At 45.1% G+C, this 15,068-nt stretch overlaps 1 protein-coding gene across 1 annotated transcript in view; it reads right to left on the minus strand.

Moving 5' to 3' along the window:
* Nucleotides 1–491: 491 nt before the first annotated feature.
* Nucleotides 492–15,068, minus strand: part of SDC3 (syndecan 3) — a 21,903-nt gene continuing 7,326 nt past the window's right edge. The window contains exons 3-4 of the mRNA XM_019548017.1: nucleotides 12,502–12,772; nucleotides 492–11,019 (exon numbers count right to left, since the gene is read on the minus strand). Of these exons, the coding sequence (XP_019403562.1) occupies nucleotides 10,853–11,019; nucleotides 12,502–12,772 (438 nt within the window). The 3' untranslated portion in view covers nucleotides 492–10,852. The remainder of the gene's footprint in view (nucleotides 11,020–12,501; nucleotides 12,773–15,068) is intronic.

Below are 15,068 nucleotides of genomic sequence, written 5' to 3' on the forward strand. Positions count from 1 at the left end.
CTGAGCCTGAGGAAGGGCGTGTGCCTGAAAGTGTGTGTGTATATTTGTGTGTGTGTGTGTGTATATATATATATATATATATTTTTATATATACACACACACACACACACACACAAAACTCTATCAATAAATGTATCATTAAGCAGGCCTCTTTTACACGGCACTCGATAGAGCCAGTGGCCAGACCCAGGTGTTATGCTCTCCCGTCCGCGACAAGATGAACGAAGAAGTCTGATGCGCTGAGCGCAGAACATAACTGGGTTGCATTTGGCTAGGACGTGTAGAGGGGAGCTGCTGCTGGCTTTGCAAGGTGTCTGAGGAGTTGCTATGGAGACCATTAATTAAACACCGCCTCTCCCCTGATCCTATCTAGCTGAGGCAAACTGGAGAACAAGTGCTACAGTCTTGTTCAGCCCTCCTTGTATGCCTGAGCAACAAAAACCCAGGGACTAGGCAGAAGGAACAAAACACAAGCAAAGCTCCCGGTGATCCATGTTTAAATGACTTTATTTGTCTTCCTTTTATAAATGGGCACAGCACAGAAATAATTAAAAAAAATAGACAGTACCATTACAGTGCTAGATCCATTGGCAAAGATTATTTTTATAGTCTTTTTTTTTTTTTTTTAATTTTAAAGTTTTGGCCATTGAGTAAGAACAAAAACAATTAACAAACATTTTATTTATTTATTTATTTATTGTTTTTAACAGACACTATGAAGCAATTTAAGTACTAAACTCTAGAAGAGTTATGTACATAGAAAAAAAAAATCTGTTTAAGATATGTTTCCTATTAAAAATATTTACATGCATTTTCCCCCTCCCATAGTTGTTGGATAGTAAAACAGCCTAGAATTTCATCTACTGTCAAAGATTTTTCATTCTCCTCGTGGGGCTTTCAGTCAGCTCCAAAAAAAAAAAAAAGGAGAGCAGGGGCGATTTGTTTCCCCCCCCGATTATTGAAATCTTCTGGAAAGGGGTATTTTTGGATGTATATCAATGTGTTTTTTGTTTTATACAAGTTTGTTTCATGTTTATTTACAGAATAACCAATGGGTGGCATCTTATCCCAGAGACAGAGTGGTGAACATTAGTGTGACATAAGTACTTTGCTTCATAAGTGATTTTAAAAAGCAGTTTTTACCAAACAGCATGGATATATATATTTTTATTCTTCATATTTGTCTGGTTTGATTGTCAACTGTATATTTATGACTTAGACCCTAGGGACCCAAATGAGAGGTGGTTTATGCTCGTAAAGTCACTGGTACCCCTGAGGCCTTTGGAAATGCGTTGAGCGAGATCTGGGAGCTGGATCTCAGAAATTCTGGGCAGCACACCAAACTCTTTTGTGACGACTGGTTCCAAATCCAAAAGTAAGGGGATAAAAAAGGTTATATTCCAGACTGAAAATTTCTCTGTAGCTGCTAAGAAATGTCCACTGAGCTGGAGGCACAAGATGCTTGGGGTTAGAAGGGAGCAAGTAAGAGGCTTCTGAAATCACTATGTAGGTTTAGCCAACAGGTCCTTCTCTGCTTCTACTTTGGCCAAACTGCATGGAAGAAAGGGTGAGTTGGCAAATAGGATATCCTTAGAAATAGCTCCAAATAGCCCGACATGGCCTCTGGGCATCTTGGTAGCAGAAGGCTTTCCAGGAGAGCATCTGTGTCAAATTTTCTGTCATTAAGTTCATACAAAACTTAATGAAATTCAGCAGTCTTTCCTTCAACAGACTCTGGATCAGGCCCTTTTTGAGAGAGGGTCAAGAAAGGGAAAAGGGGCCAAAGCCTCAACTGATGTCAGTGGATCTCAAGAGCTGAGGGCCTGGTCCAAAGTCTCAGCAGAATTTCAAAATTTCGAATGTGCAAAGTCAACCAGTAAATTCATTTCTTCCCTCTTAGTTTATGTACAAGACTTGAATTACGTCTGTGTGTGTGTGCGCGTGTGCGAATACACAGTAAGCCATGTATATACATATATACATATATATTAATTATATACACATATATATACATACACACACATATATATACACGCACGCACACGCATAATCTCCGTCCAGCTACCTTTTCACTCCAAACACTGCAACTGATTTTGATTTGTTCAGTAAAGCAGAGCAGCTGGCCAGGTGCCTAACAAGACTGAGTTATTCTAATAAATGTTTCAATGCTGGAAACTCAGTGTCACTGTAGTAGCTGCCAAAAGCCTTTCAGTGCCTGCAAGCCTGGAGCCCACTGTGGACTATGAACAGTTATAATAATAAAAGAAGAAAAAAAACAAACCCTCTTTTCATTTTAACTAGCAACTTTGTTCCATTTAAAGAGTCTGTTTGGGTTGGAGCATCACATGTTGTGCTAGAGATCAGACAGCTCTGAATTATACATCATAAGTGCAAATGCTACAGGATTAAACGGAGCGAGGCAGGTAATAACTAACGATTGATGGGACCTTTGTCATTCCAACAGAGAAACTGAGTATGGAACTGCACATGTATAAAGAAACTCTGCATCTTGTACACAGCTACACCATGTGATTTGGACAAGATTCGGCTTTTATTTACTCCTGTTTAACTCTGGAGTAACTCCACTGACTTTGCAACAGAGACGCAAGTATATCAACTGACATGCACCTAGACCACTGAGGCCTCAGCTACAGCAAGAAATGTTGCAACCTGTTTTGCAGCCACGGTTCAGCTCTGCTAGCAACACCCGAAGCAGTCGTGTTGACAGGGTTCTGATGTTTATGACAGGCTTTCTTGACAGCTGAGCCTTGTTTCCATTAGCACTTCCACAGTCGCAGCTGCACGGCTGCTAGAAAATGGGTCCAAACTTGGCACCTGGAATGCTGCCAGTGCAATGGATGTGGGGAAAATTTTTGTCAATGTTTCAAAATTAAAGAGACTGCACCATGTGAGTTATTAGATCAGATCATCAGGAAATGCGTGGCTGGGCTGGGATTGAGCGCTCTATTCATAATACTTTGCGTACAGCGTATTTCACACCCATAGTTCTCAAAGTGCTTTGCAAAGGGAAGTCAGAATCGCTATCCCATCTACAGGCAGGGAACCAGAAGTAGAGAGAGAAGCGACTTGGAGATAGTCAAACGACAAGGTCAGCAACAGAAACAGGAAATGAAACAAATCCCCTTCCAATGCGTGACACTCTGGGCCAGATTCTGGTCCACCTCTGGGGTGTGTAATTCGATTTAGGCACCTAAGTGCAATTCTAGTCCATCCTGCTCATGTCCTAAAAAATCCACAAATGCTTCTACTTTGTACCGCTGTCATCTGACCCTTAAGACTGTCCTCTCATTGCTTTTCTGCAACTCAAAGACCCACCCTACCTTTTGCAGTAACTTTTTTTTTCAGGACACAAGGAGAGGAGGATAGAATCGCATTTAGGTGCCTGCAATCATCTACACACCTAAAAGGTGGCATGAAATGTGACCTGTGTCTTCACTGACACAAGTGTAAAGTGAGTGCAAAATACTCCGTGTTCAGAATGGTACTAGTGCACCCAATGACTTAAAGTGCAGGGCACTGGAGAATCAGGCCCCAGGACTCCTGACTCCCATCCCAGCACCTTTACCTTAGGCCCACACAGGTGAGTGTTATAATAGCATTCCACGTTTTAACAAGGGACATTTTAAAAACCTAATTTACTTTTCTTCTCATCTGTCACCTGTTTTCTTATTATGCCACCCCAGACTAGACTAGTTAAATTCATTTCCTGGTCCTTCTCTGCTTGCTGGGTGCCTATGAGTCATTGCTGGAGAATTTACTGAAAAATAATGGATTTTCTTAAAAAATAAACAGTTTGATTCCTATCATGCTTTGTAAATTCATTTTTAATCAACTCTAATTTGGAGCCTACACCATTACCCACATCTCTTTGGATGCGTCTATATGTTTATTAATGCGCTGTAATTATGGTGCATTAAGTTTAGAACCTGTAATGATAGGTATTAACTTAATGCATTATAATCAGCACTGCTGCACATTAGCACAAATGAATATTTTTTGTGGCACTACTGCATATTAGACTAAATCTACTGTGCATTAGCACAGGCTTTGCCCCCCATGCTAATGTGCAGTAGAATTAGTCTTCTGCGGATTAAACATCTCATGTAGACATTCCCTTTGATGCCAGAATTTCTAATATACAGAAGCAAAGCCTGAGTAGAAAAGAGAGCCCTTCCAAGAACCCAACTTGCTGGGATTCTGGCATATGGTTTCATTTTCCCAGGGCTCAAATCATTTCTAAACAGCACATCCAAGGCTCCTAGCAACACTTGTAGAAGTCTCCACTTTGACTTTGGATATCATGGTCATGCGCGCCTGATGCAGAAATAAAGCTTTTATGCAAATGCTGCCTCTTGTACATGCAGCGATGTTGTAGAGCTAAATTATGGTTCTCAGAAGCCAGAGTCATACTGAGAAGGGGCAGTGAGGGGAAGAGAGGAGAGAGGGTTTGAATAAAACTAGGATGGGCATCGTGTAGGTATCTAGTTACATAGCTATAGGAATGGAAAAGTCAGAATTTACTGAAATACAAAAATAGAGGGTGGGATGTAGAGACACTGGGTCAAATTTTCCTCTGGGTAAACAATTGGCACTACTGTTTCAGCTCCACTGAAGATAACAACATTGTAAAATGTCACTGTCTGATGACCTGGCTCATTTGCTCTTTAAGGCAGAGCGCATCTCTACAATGACTGCTTGCTCAGTGGGACGACTTACTATGCCTGCAAGAAGCCACACAATTCTTCCTCCACCCCCTTACCCTCCCCCCATATCAGCATCCAGCAGCTTCCAAGCTACCCCACCAAAACGTATGTGCTCCCTTGCAGGTCTGTGAAAAAGAGTGGGAAGAGGTCATAGGTGTGTCTTGGCCTGGAGACCTTCTGTCCCCCTTCTCACAGCTCTAGCATCCCAACAGAGAGACAACCATAAGGTGCACTTCACAGCCGGGAGACTGACACCTAAAGAGGAACATGGAAGTACACAGGGATTGTGGCAGAAAGATGTCCTGTAGTGGTGCCAAAGCCAACACTCCCCACTGCTTTCCAGACCTGTCCCAAAGGCTTTCCCTGTGGTTCCTCCAGACTCAACAATATGCAGAGACCCAGGCCTTCGAATGGACTTAGAGCACTTGAGGTGAACCCTCTAGCCAGACTGCCTGCGCCATAAGGAAAGCAGAGCAGCCGAGAGCTGGTGTTACCTAGGTTCAGAGCACTCAGTCTGGATCCTTACCCCAAGCTGGAAGGGAGCATTGAACTAATGCTCCAAGTACAGCAGACCCTAAGTCCCCATGTATATCCAGGTCTAATACTGAAATCTCCTGTATTCAGTTATCGTTTCTAGTTATGCTTGGATGCTAAGCTGAGGATTGGTCAAGTCTAGAGACAGAGGTCACTTGCAACTCTCATCTACATTTTGAATATTTCTGGAATAAAGTTGGTCTCACTGCCTATAGGCAAGGAAGCTTCTGGCCTCTTACCACCAAGAAAGCCTCTTCCAAAGCCACACAGCAAAAAGGGACAGAACTCAGAAGAGTGGCTTTGGGTCAGAACATAATGACCAAAAAAGGTGATGCTCCTACTTCACAGATGTTGTTCTCTGTGTGCCTCTGTGTCAGTCCCCCTTGAATTAAGTGATCCAAAAGCTATCCAAAAAAGGATCACTGAAAAGGCACCATTACTGCTGCCGAGACACATTTTACGGCTCCACAGAAGTGTTACAGTCTAATTGGTCAGTGCAAAGTCAAAAGCCAGGCCAAATACCTGCACCAGTCGCCATGCATCAAAGGCCACCAAAACCCATGGGCACTAGAGGAAGGAAGCTCCACAGGTGGGAACAGATAAGAAAGGGTCAACAATTATTCATTTTGAACAAGGGGCCAGTGCAGAGTAAGCAGCAATGAGTTGGATTCAGAGTGTCCTGGGTGCAGTGGATGGCTGCGTTCCACAATGGCGAAGACTTTCAACACAGTCTTCGTGGTAGACTTTGTATAACTGGTGGTGTCGTGACAGTCAGCAAGGACAAAACCAGAACTTCAGGTCACAAGCTGTTCTTGCAGGACCTGCTGCCAAACCAATTACCTGGAAGCTAGGATGGATCTGGAATCACCACAGTGGAGGCTTCCCGGGTCATTGCTGTGATTCTGTTCTTGCCTTTGAGCCCATGGGAGCTGGGGGTGCTCAGCACCTCACACTCAATCAGATATGAAGCGGGCAGGGAATGGAAGCAGAGAGGATACCTAAAGGTGCCATGTAGCCATGTTGCTGCCCTCCTGTGCCCCTAACAAATGGGTAGATTTTCCTAATGAGCTTCCTGCTTCATTACCAGATCCATGTCTGGGCAAAGACATCTACTTTCTACCATCCTTGTAGCTCTCTCTGATCAAAGTTATGCCACCCATCCCATTCAAAGGTCCAGAATCCAGTTTGTGTACTGAGCACAGGAGTTTGGAACGTGCCTGCAGGATTTCACTGTCCAGCTCCCACTGACTGTCAATAAGATTTGAGTCTCCAAGCCCCTTTCAAAACCTCACCTGCAATTCTAAACTCACTGAACTCAGTGGGAGTCTTTCTGGGCTTTGGATCAAATCTGGGCAGTATTCAATTACTTGCAACTCTGGGATCCTTTGCTTCTTCTAGTTAGGACAGAAGAATAGTCCAGTCCCTCAGCTCAAGGAAAAAAAAGATGGGGCACAAGGCATCATGCACATCTTTTATCCAGCTGTTGATCTCTGTTGCTGTCCTGCATAGCTGCAGCTGATGGCAGGGCCTTTTTGTGAGTCATCTTTGTATCTTTAGTAATGAAAAGAAAGACATGCAACAAACCAAACTAAAATCTCCTTGAGATCACATCTATTTCCCAGTCCAAGTGAAACCAAGAAAGAGACTGAGAGTAAAAGATACTGTACAATAAATTAAGATATTGGTCAGCTTTAATTAGCTTCTTTTTTTCCTTCTAATTTTGTACTCTAAATTCTCTTAAGAGAGAAAGAAAGAACCCGTCCTCAGCCTGCTGTAAGTCTCAAATTTCAGATCATTGCTCACTTCCAAAGCTGTAAAAGATTTAAGTACCAGGATTACAATCTAACACCAGCTGAGAGGTCTAAGGTTAAGCTGGAATGAATAATAACAATAAAAAACTGTATTATAGAACTTCAGACTATTAAGGGGGGGAATAACATGGAAAAGATTAAGGAGGAAGCTAAGAAAAGCAAAATTTAAAAGACTGAGTAGAAGGTTTTAATATACACTTGAAACATTAGGGCCAGGTCCTTCAAAAGGGACAGTGCTTTTGGGCTGCCTCAGAATTTGTGCTGGGCAGGACACTTTTAACGGGGTCTTCTGTTCAGAAAGCACTGAACAAAATCGGGCCCTTTTGAGGTTCTCAGCTGGATGCCCCAGCAGAGACGCTCAATAGAAGTCTTTTTTTTTAAACTCTCGAGCTTACGCCACTTCAGAGACCCTGATCCTCCATCCTACCTGTAGAACCAGATTTGCTCCAAGCTTCCTGGAAGCATCGGTCTTCCTGCTAATGAACCCCGCACATGGTTGTGCCTGGTGCTGCTCCATTCTGGAGGAGGCCAGGGAAACTGGGAATTTTATAGGAAGAAAACACTTCCTGTGACATTTTGGATGCACCTATCCAAACTGCGTGTACCTACTGGGTGATTATTCTGAGATTCACTCACTAGATGTATAGTTGAATGAACTGGTTTTGCAGCCATGCACCATTTCCTGCTATTGAATGGAATCAGCCCTGCTTAGCTCACAAACACTTGTTTAGGATGGTTTAGACAGTGATGATCCTGCCTTAAGCAGGGGCTCCTGACTCTATGAACTGTAGGGTCATAGTCCATATACTGCAGACATGCAACAGGAGATTTTCCTTTGCTCGAGTGGTAAGGGCCTGTGCTACAGAACAATTTCAGTCTTATCATCACAAAGCCCCATGTGAATATGGTGCACAGCATAATGAAAGGGCCTAGAAGCCCAGGGCTTTATTGTTAGATGTAGCTAAATAGCTCTGTATTCCTGAATGGCCTTGCCTTTCTTTTTATCTGGCCTTGCTATATAATCAGCCCACCCAGAAGCTTCTGGGCCTCCAAATTTATAACTGCAAAGAGGCTATTTTCCTTAAAGAAAACCAGCCCATAGCTTGCAGTCCTTGTTGCCAGGTGCTAGAGCAGAGCTGCAAACTCTATGAATCATAGAAACAAGACAAAACCTTCTCTCCATCATAGTGGAGACAGACATAAAGAAGCCAACCTGGGAAATGGGTGCCCACGAATATGGCAAGCTCATGGAACTGGGGCCTGTTGAGAGAGCCCAAAATTGTGGCCTCCTCTCACTGAGGAGCTGAGAAATTCTTAGCACCGACATAAAGGGACCTCTCTGCGCTGTGAGCAGAACCCCTCTTGCTGGGGCTGGGAGAGGTGTAAGGACAAAGTGAGCATTTGACTAGAAAGTCATTAGCTTTCAGGGTGCAGAGGGGAGTCAGAATGCTTTTCTCACTCCATCACCTATGCTATAGGATGTATTCCCCTGATCTGACCTCTGTGCCTGCAGTGGGACAGCAGGCCAAATCCTGCTACCAGTTAAACGGACATCTATCACGACTAACTCTGCTGGCAGCAGTGGAGTTAGGCTGGGCTAAGGTCAGAGCCAGACCCAGAGCCTCCTTCATGGGTTCTAGTCGCACCATCTGCCAGGAGACAAGGCTCACTCTGTGCACATGCTTTGGCTGAGATTTCCCTCTCCCATCTACACAGCTGATGTGACTTTGCTGCCTGTGCCAGCACCGCTCCCAGGTCCCAGAGCAGAATTTTTACAGTGCTTCCTACCAAACAAGCCCAGAACACACCCTGGTGGGGTAAGCCCCCGTTCCCAGTTACATGCAAACCTGCCATTCCAGAAGAAAACTCTGGTACGTATGGTCCTAGACTGGGTGCCTACAAAATGAAACACAGGTCTTCTGGATACAACATGAGCCTTGACTGCCTGAGCTAAAGGGCTAAGCCTATTAGCTTGCAGATGCATAAAGTCCTGCCTCTGGCACAGCCCTGGACAATGCCTGTCACACCACGCTAGTGTCGGTTATGCGAGGATGCGATGCAGTAAAAGTGACGGCTCTTTTTTGCTTGCTTGTTTTAATAAATATAACAGGGAAGTCAGGGCCTTGATGGGATGGATGTCTCAGGATCACAACTGCCATTACAAGGAAAACAGCAATCTCCTTGACTGCCTTGTTAACAGCCCTTTAGATTATTAAAACCAACCAATTAAAACATTTAATTGACTCTTCCACGCTCTGGGCCTCATCCAAAGCCGTGAGTTTTCTATGGGCTTCACTAGACTCCGGACCAGGCCCTAATGCACTTGTTTGCTTTCCACATGAGAGCCCCCCAGACGATAAAAATACAGTAGTCAGGTTCACAGTTGCTGCTAGTCTCTTATTCTTTTGGTTTCCCATGCACTGGAGACCTGATCCAAAGCCATTGGAAATCAATGGATTCAGATCCCATCTTATCGCTGTAAGGTTTACACTGAAATTTAAAAATATATAAACCATAGGAACATATCAATCCTGGATTTTACAAAAGATATAGAGTAGAACTGACCTGGCCTGATGGTGACCCTGGAAAAGTTAATTTTGTCTGGTTTTTTTCTTTTTCTTTATCTCCTGGGGTGCCTATTATTTGTTAGAAATTATGGTCAGGCCCCAAAATCTGAGGAGAAAAGATACTGCCTCCTTGATTTTAAATTCTTTATTTCTGCTGCATATCGTGGTGTGTTGAGATTGTCAAATATTATCCCGTTGAAAGGAACGCAGAAGAGGATTGAGCCTTTTTTTTCCCTTTAGCTGTCATCAATTTCCACCAAACAATATCCTATTTCATGTAAAAATCAGTATTGTTTGTTTGCAAACAGTCGGAAATACCGTGCTAGCTGAGTTTTATTCGTCACAGTGAAAACCCAGCAGAAACAAGCTCGCTTTTCAACCAAAGCCCCTTGCCAGCCCATGAAGCATGGTTTCTAGACTTAAGGGCTCTGGCTGTGCACAGCAATGCAATGAAGTGAGGCGGTGTCAGGACGGGAGCAGCACACATCAGCAAAATTGTGGCTCCCTGCAGCTATGTGAACTCTCAGCAGAGGTGATCTAAAAGCTCGTCTCCAGCGCACTGGTCATTTTTCACTCCCAGAGCAATCCTGGAGCATAAGATATTTCATCTCATTGTGCTTTTTTGAGGCTTGAAATATATTTTGACAGTCACGTCCTCTTTCTGAACAGAACCACGGAGCAGCGAATCCTGGTAAGAAACCAAGCCCCCCACGTCATAGAAAGAAACCCTTCCCACCCCCAACAGGAAAAAACCCCCAAACACCCCAGTTCTGGTAATGGGTGTCCAGCTCTTCGAGTCAGTTCTGTTGTTTGGTAAGCCCAGTGAACTCCAGCCACCAGCAGCAAAATGCCCACCCAAGCACGTGCTCCTCCAAGGAACTGTCCCATAGGCACAGGTTAGCTGACCGCTCGCTCCTCATGCTGTGGTTCCTGTGAATGCTTCTTCCGCTGGAGGAAGGTTAATGGGATTCATCTCAAATCTGTGACACATTTATTTAGTATTTATTTATTTTATATGGAAGATTTTTCTTCCTTTTCTTTTTAGTTGTTGTGTGTGTGAAATTTTTTTTTTTTTTAACTCACAGTCCAATCAGAAAGAGAGCAAGAGATTGGATGAGCTAGAGAGAAAGGGAGAGAGAGGGAGAGAGATAGGAAAGTTGAACTAGAAAGTGAGAGGGAGAAAGAGAGAGAGAGAGAGAGGCACTCTGGGTTCTTTTTATGCATAAAACTCCTCCTGCTTGTCGGGTTTTTGGTACGTGACATTCGCCTGCTTTGGCTCCTCCAGCGTGTAGCTCCCTTCATCCTTCTTCTTCATCCGGTAGATGAGCAACATGACGAGGAAGGCAGCAAAGAGCGCCCCGACTACCCCTCCCACAATGACAGCTGCAACAGAGCACAAGAAAGCACTGGTTAGGGAGGTAGCCTAAACCCTGGCAGCAGAGCTGCTGTCCAGAAAACATGTTGCCATCCCCACATAGTCAAGGACCACCATTAAAACCTCCAGAACAGCAATATCATTTTTAAAAATGACCACTTAAAGAGTTATTTCATTTATTTATTGGTTCCTGAGCCCTGCAGAGTCATGTTTTGAGGAAGTCTAGGAACTCTCTTCTAGTTTGACAAAAATGGAGGCTCTGTTTAGCAGAATAGAGAATCACATGACTCCAGGAGCTGGGGCTTTGAGAAGCTCTCCAAACACCCGCAGGCTCAAGAGATTGATTCTTACGTAACTGGCTTTACAGCCGAGTGTTAAGGGTGACATTCATATCAGCAGCAAGAAGTGCATCACTCAGATTGCAAGTCAGCCTATAGGATTACGTATGGCAAAAATATGTACTGGTTCTTAGCCCGGGTAGCAATTTCATCTTGGAAAAAGCCTGCTAAAAGCCACTCTTTGAAACAAGTCACTTGGCAGTGTAACAACAATAATTCTATCAAGCCCACAGAGTTATACACCATAATACATACCCTATTCTTATGGGTCATAGAAAGCACTCTTCATCTATAGTAACGGACTGGATACCAGGGTGGGAGATGTCACTGTGTCAGCCTGGGTTCCTGGCTTGGGGAAGCCCTCAGTACCAGGCTTGCTAACTGGGAGAGGAGTGTCAGTCTATGGGCTTCTGATTACCAAGTGCAGAGTGGAGGTGTAGGTAGACCTGGTGCCATCTGCTTGACTTAACCAATGCCCCATATACCCACAAGTGCCTTGCCCAACAGCTCAGCACCCAGCCCATGTAGCAGCCCTGACATTACCACCAAGTCAAACAAGATCGAGTTGTCAGCCATTAAGTCCTAGGGTAGGCAAGTGGGAGCCCGTGGGAGAGTGACAGAGGCAGCCACTGAACACTGGCAGGGAAGACGTTGCCTGAGAGTCATGCAATAAAGCAAACACCACAGACTAGGCAGTTTGACAACACAGAGGCAATGAGCCAAGACATGAGCTGGCTACACATTGTCCATCAAAACATCCTCTTCGACAGAAAATCACTTTTTTCAACCAAGTGGAAATTTGAGCAGTTTTGTCAGTTTTTGGTGAGAGACCGAAACCCTGAGTATGGAAAGTTGTCCACAGTGGTTGCAAGGGAAGCTGTGCAAGCCCTGCTAGGGCTGTCCTCTAGCATGTTGAATAGGAAAGAAGAACTTTTACAGCTCTCATGTGTTCCTTCAGTACAGTATGGGGGGACAATCCAGAAAAGGGGAGAGATGCCAGGCTGCTTTGGGGGAACAAGTTGGTAGAGCATGTGCAAGGACCTATCTACATGGGGTGCAGGTTTCTAAGCCCAAGGAGAATCCCTCCATCACCTGCTCTAGGCTGCAGATACGTGGGCAGTCTTGGTTTGGGGCAGGGGCCACGGGCCTCACCTATTAGCACTTCTTTCCTCTCGAGGATGTTCTTCTGAGGCAGCTGCGCAGCTGAATTCCCAGAGTCTATCGTATTGTCTATGAGGCCGGGCTCTGCATTCTTCCCCAGTCCCGGCCCCGCTGCCAAGGTAACAGCAGGGATCACTTCATTATTGAGCTCCGGCCGAGTGGTGTCCTCCTCCTCATGGATTTCAAAGTCCCCGCTAGGCCCTCCGCTGACGGGAACCTCCAGCTCATTGTCGAGGACTGTGGATACATCCAGCGGCTCTGTCTGCGAAAGAGAATGAGATGAAGCAGAGGGTAAGGAAGACAGTCAGTCATGCATTGCCTTGGAGGAGAAATGGTGCCTGTAGAAGCCTTTGCAGCATCGTCCTGCCTGGACCTGGCTAGATCTCACTCCCATTGCCTCAGTGCGGCAGGTAAACTATTGGGAGTCAGGGCGGCTATTGCATCGTGCTGCCATTTGGGCAGCTGGCTGAGCATGGAGGCAGAACCCTGGGTAGCCGGGTCAACCAGCGTTCCTGCCGCACTGAAACGTCCCATTGGCTTCAATGGGAATCAGATTCCTCCTTGGTGATGAACACTAATGTGGACACAGACTTAAACCTGTCTGGCTGGAAACCAATATCCTTCACTGTCTTCCGAATACCCTTGATACCAGACCTGATCGAGATTCCAGCCTAGACCTGGACCCAATACCTGCAAACTCTCCCATTGTCACAATGGACTAAACAAAGCCCTGAGTCCCAGCTGCTCCAAGACCTGGGGATGTTCTACCAGTGGATTCTCTCTCCATCACCCATTAGATCTAGAGCAAGGAAGAACAATTTTGTGGGGAAAAAAAAAATCTTTCCATTTCCCTGAGTCCAAAGGGAAGCCATTTTTGTGCTTTAGAAATTTTCCCCAAACAATTTTCTGATGCATTTGGATTTTTCAAGATTGGCATTTTCATGCCCTTCAGGCATTTTCCTTCTTGCCATTCAGAGCAATAAAATGCAAAATGTCAAGGGTTTTCTGCCTTTTCTTTTTTCCTCCCTTTTGCCCATGCTGTCGCATGTTAAACTTCTAACTCAAAAAAGTGACCCAACAGCAAAAGGAAAACTGAAAATGCTGCACTGCTGCCACTCAAGGACTTTCTCAAGGTCTGAGAAAGTTAAAGTAGTTGCTCTGAAAAAGAGGCTAAAAATGAAAAAGGAGAAATGGGGCAAAAAATCTAAGCTTAATTTCTTCTGTTGTTGCCAGTGGCACAACAGGGGAAAAAAAGAATACCGATAAAGAGGAACAAAGCAACATATTCTAATACCAAATTAAAAGGTTCAATTTGAAATGAAATGCAACGAAAAATTTTGGTTTGAAAATTCCCATTGAAAAAGTGGTTTAAAATGATATTTTCCCATGTTTTCTTTCTGGGCAAACCCCCTATAATGGTGGGGAAAGGCTGCAGTTGAATAACCTTAGCTAGCTGTATTTCTTAAGTTAAGGCTTCTGCAGGCAGATCCGGGGGCATGAGTTCAAGCCTTCATCCAGACTTGTGCTGAAGACTGACCCTAGCTTACGCAGCTATAAATGGTATGAGCAGTCAAGGGCAGCTAACTGGGCACGGTATTAGCTACATTGTGTTGCCAGCTACAGAAGCTGGTGTGTTTTACCTGTGTTATCCCCAGGGGCCATCTAAGTGTGGACAAAGTTTTGATCTTGTCACCTCTTTTCCAGTAGCAACTACGACCTGTGGAGCATGAGGAAATCTGTGTACCCTCTCTTCCCTGCCACAGGCAACCATGAGTCTGCCCCATGGTGTTTATGAGCTCCCAGCTCCTGATGATATAAACTGCAAAGGCAGCAAGGTCTCCTGCATTTGTGCATAGTGAAACACCCTCGGGAAGAATTGTGCAGGGAGATCATAGAATGATTTTCTGTTTCCCAGGCAGGATTGGTGGGCTACTGACTCTATGTGAGCCCTGTTTCTGCCTTCATGGGGTAGATTACCAGGTACCTCCCCATGACACATCAGGGTCTTCGAGAAGTACGTTCAGGACTTTGGTGTCATCAAACAAAACTCCTCAGCCTGGGTCCAGTCCTGCCCCTGCCCCTGCCTGGGGAGCCCAACCTTCCTGAAAGGGGTTTCTCTTTCCTCTTTCTTCCCACTCAGTCCCATGTGTTGTGATGGTGGGACCACGACCTTGTTTGCTGGTGCCTTGGTAGTGGCCCCTGCACCTTGCCACACACTTGAACTGAGGCTCAGAGGTGGATTCAAGCTATGCAACCTGGACCTGGTTTGGCTTTGTACCTGCAGACTGACCGGTCCTGCAAACCAGCCTACCTAAGGCTCCCTCTGGGCCCAATCCTACAGGCTAACTTACCTACCAGTTCCCTGCTGCAGGCCTCATGCTGCAGGCTGACCTGCCCACCAGCACTCTGCAGGCCTGAGCTGCAGCTGGACTCATGCATCAGGTCCCACTATAGGTTGACTTGCTTTCATAGATTTCATAGACATCAGGGCTGGAAGGGACCTCGGGAGATCATCGAGTCCAGCCCCCTGCCCAAAGGGCAGGAAGTCAGCTGGGGTC

The sequence above is a fragment of the Crocodylus porosus genome, unplaced genomic scaffold (assembly GCF_001723895.1).
Source record: "Crocodylus porosus isolate Cpor-Errol unplaced genomic scaffold, CroPor_comp1, whole genome shotgun sequence".
In the NCBI taxonomy this organism is placed as follows: Eukaryota; Metazoa; Chordata; order Crocodylia; family Crocodylidae; genus Crocodylus; species Crocodylus porosus.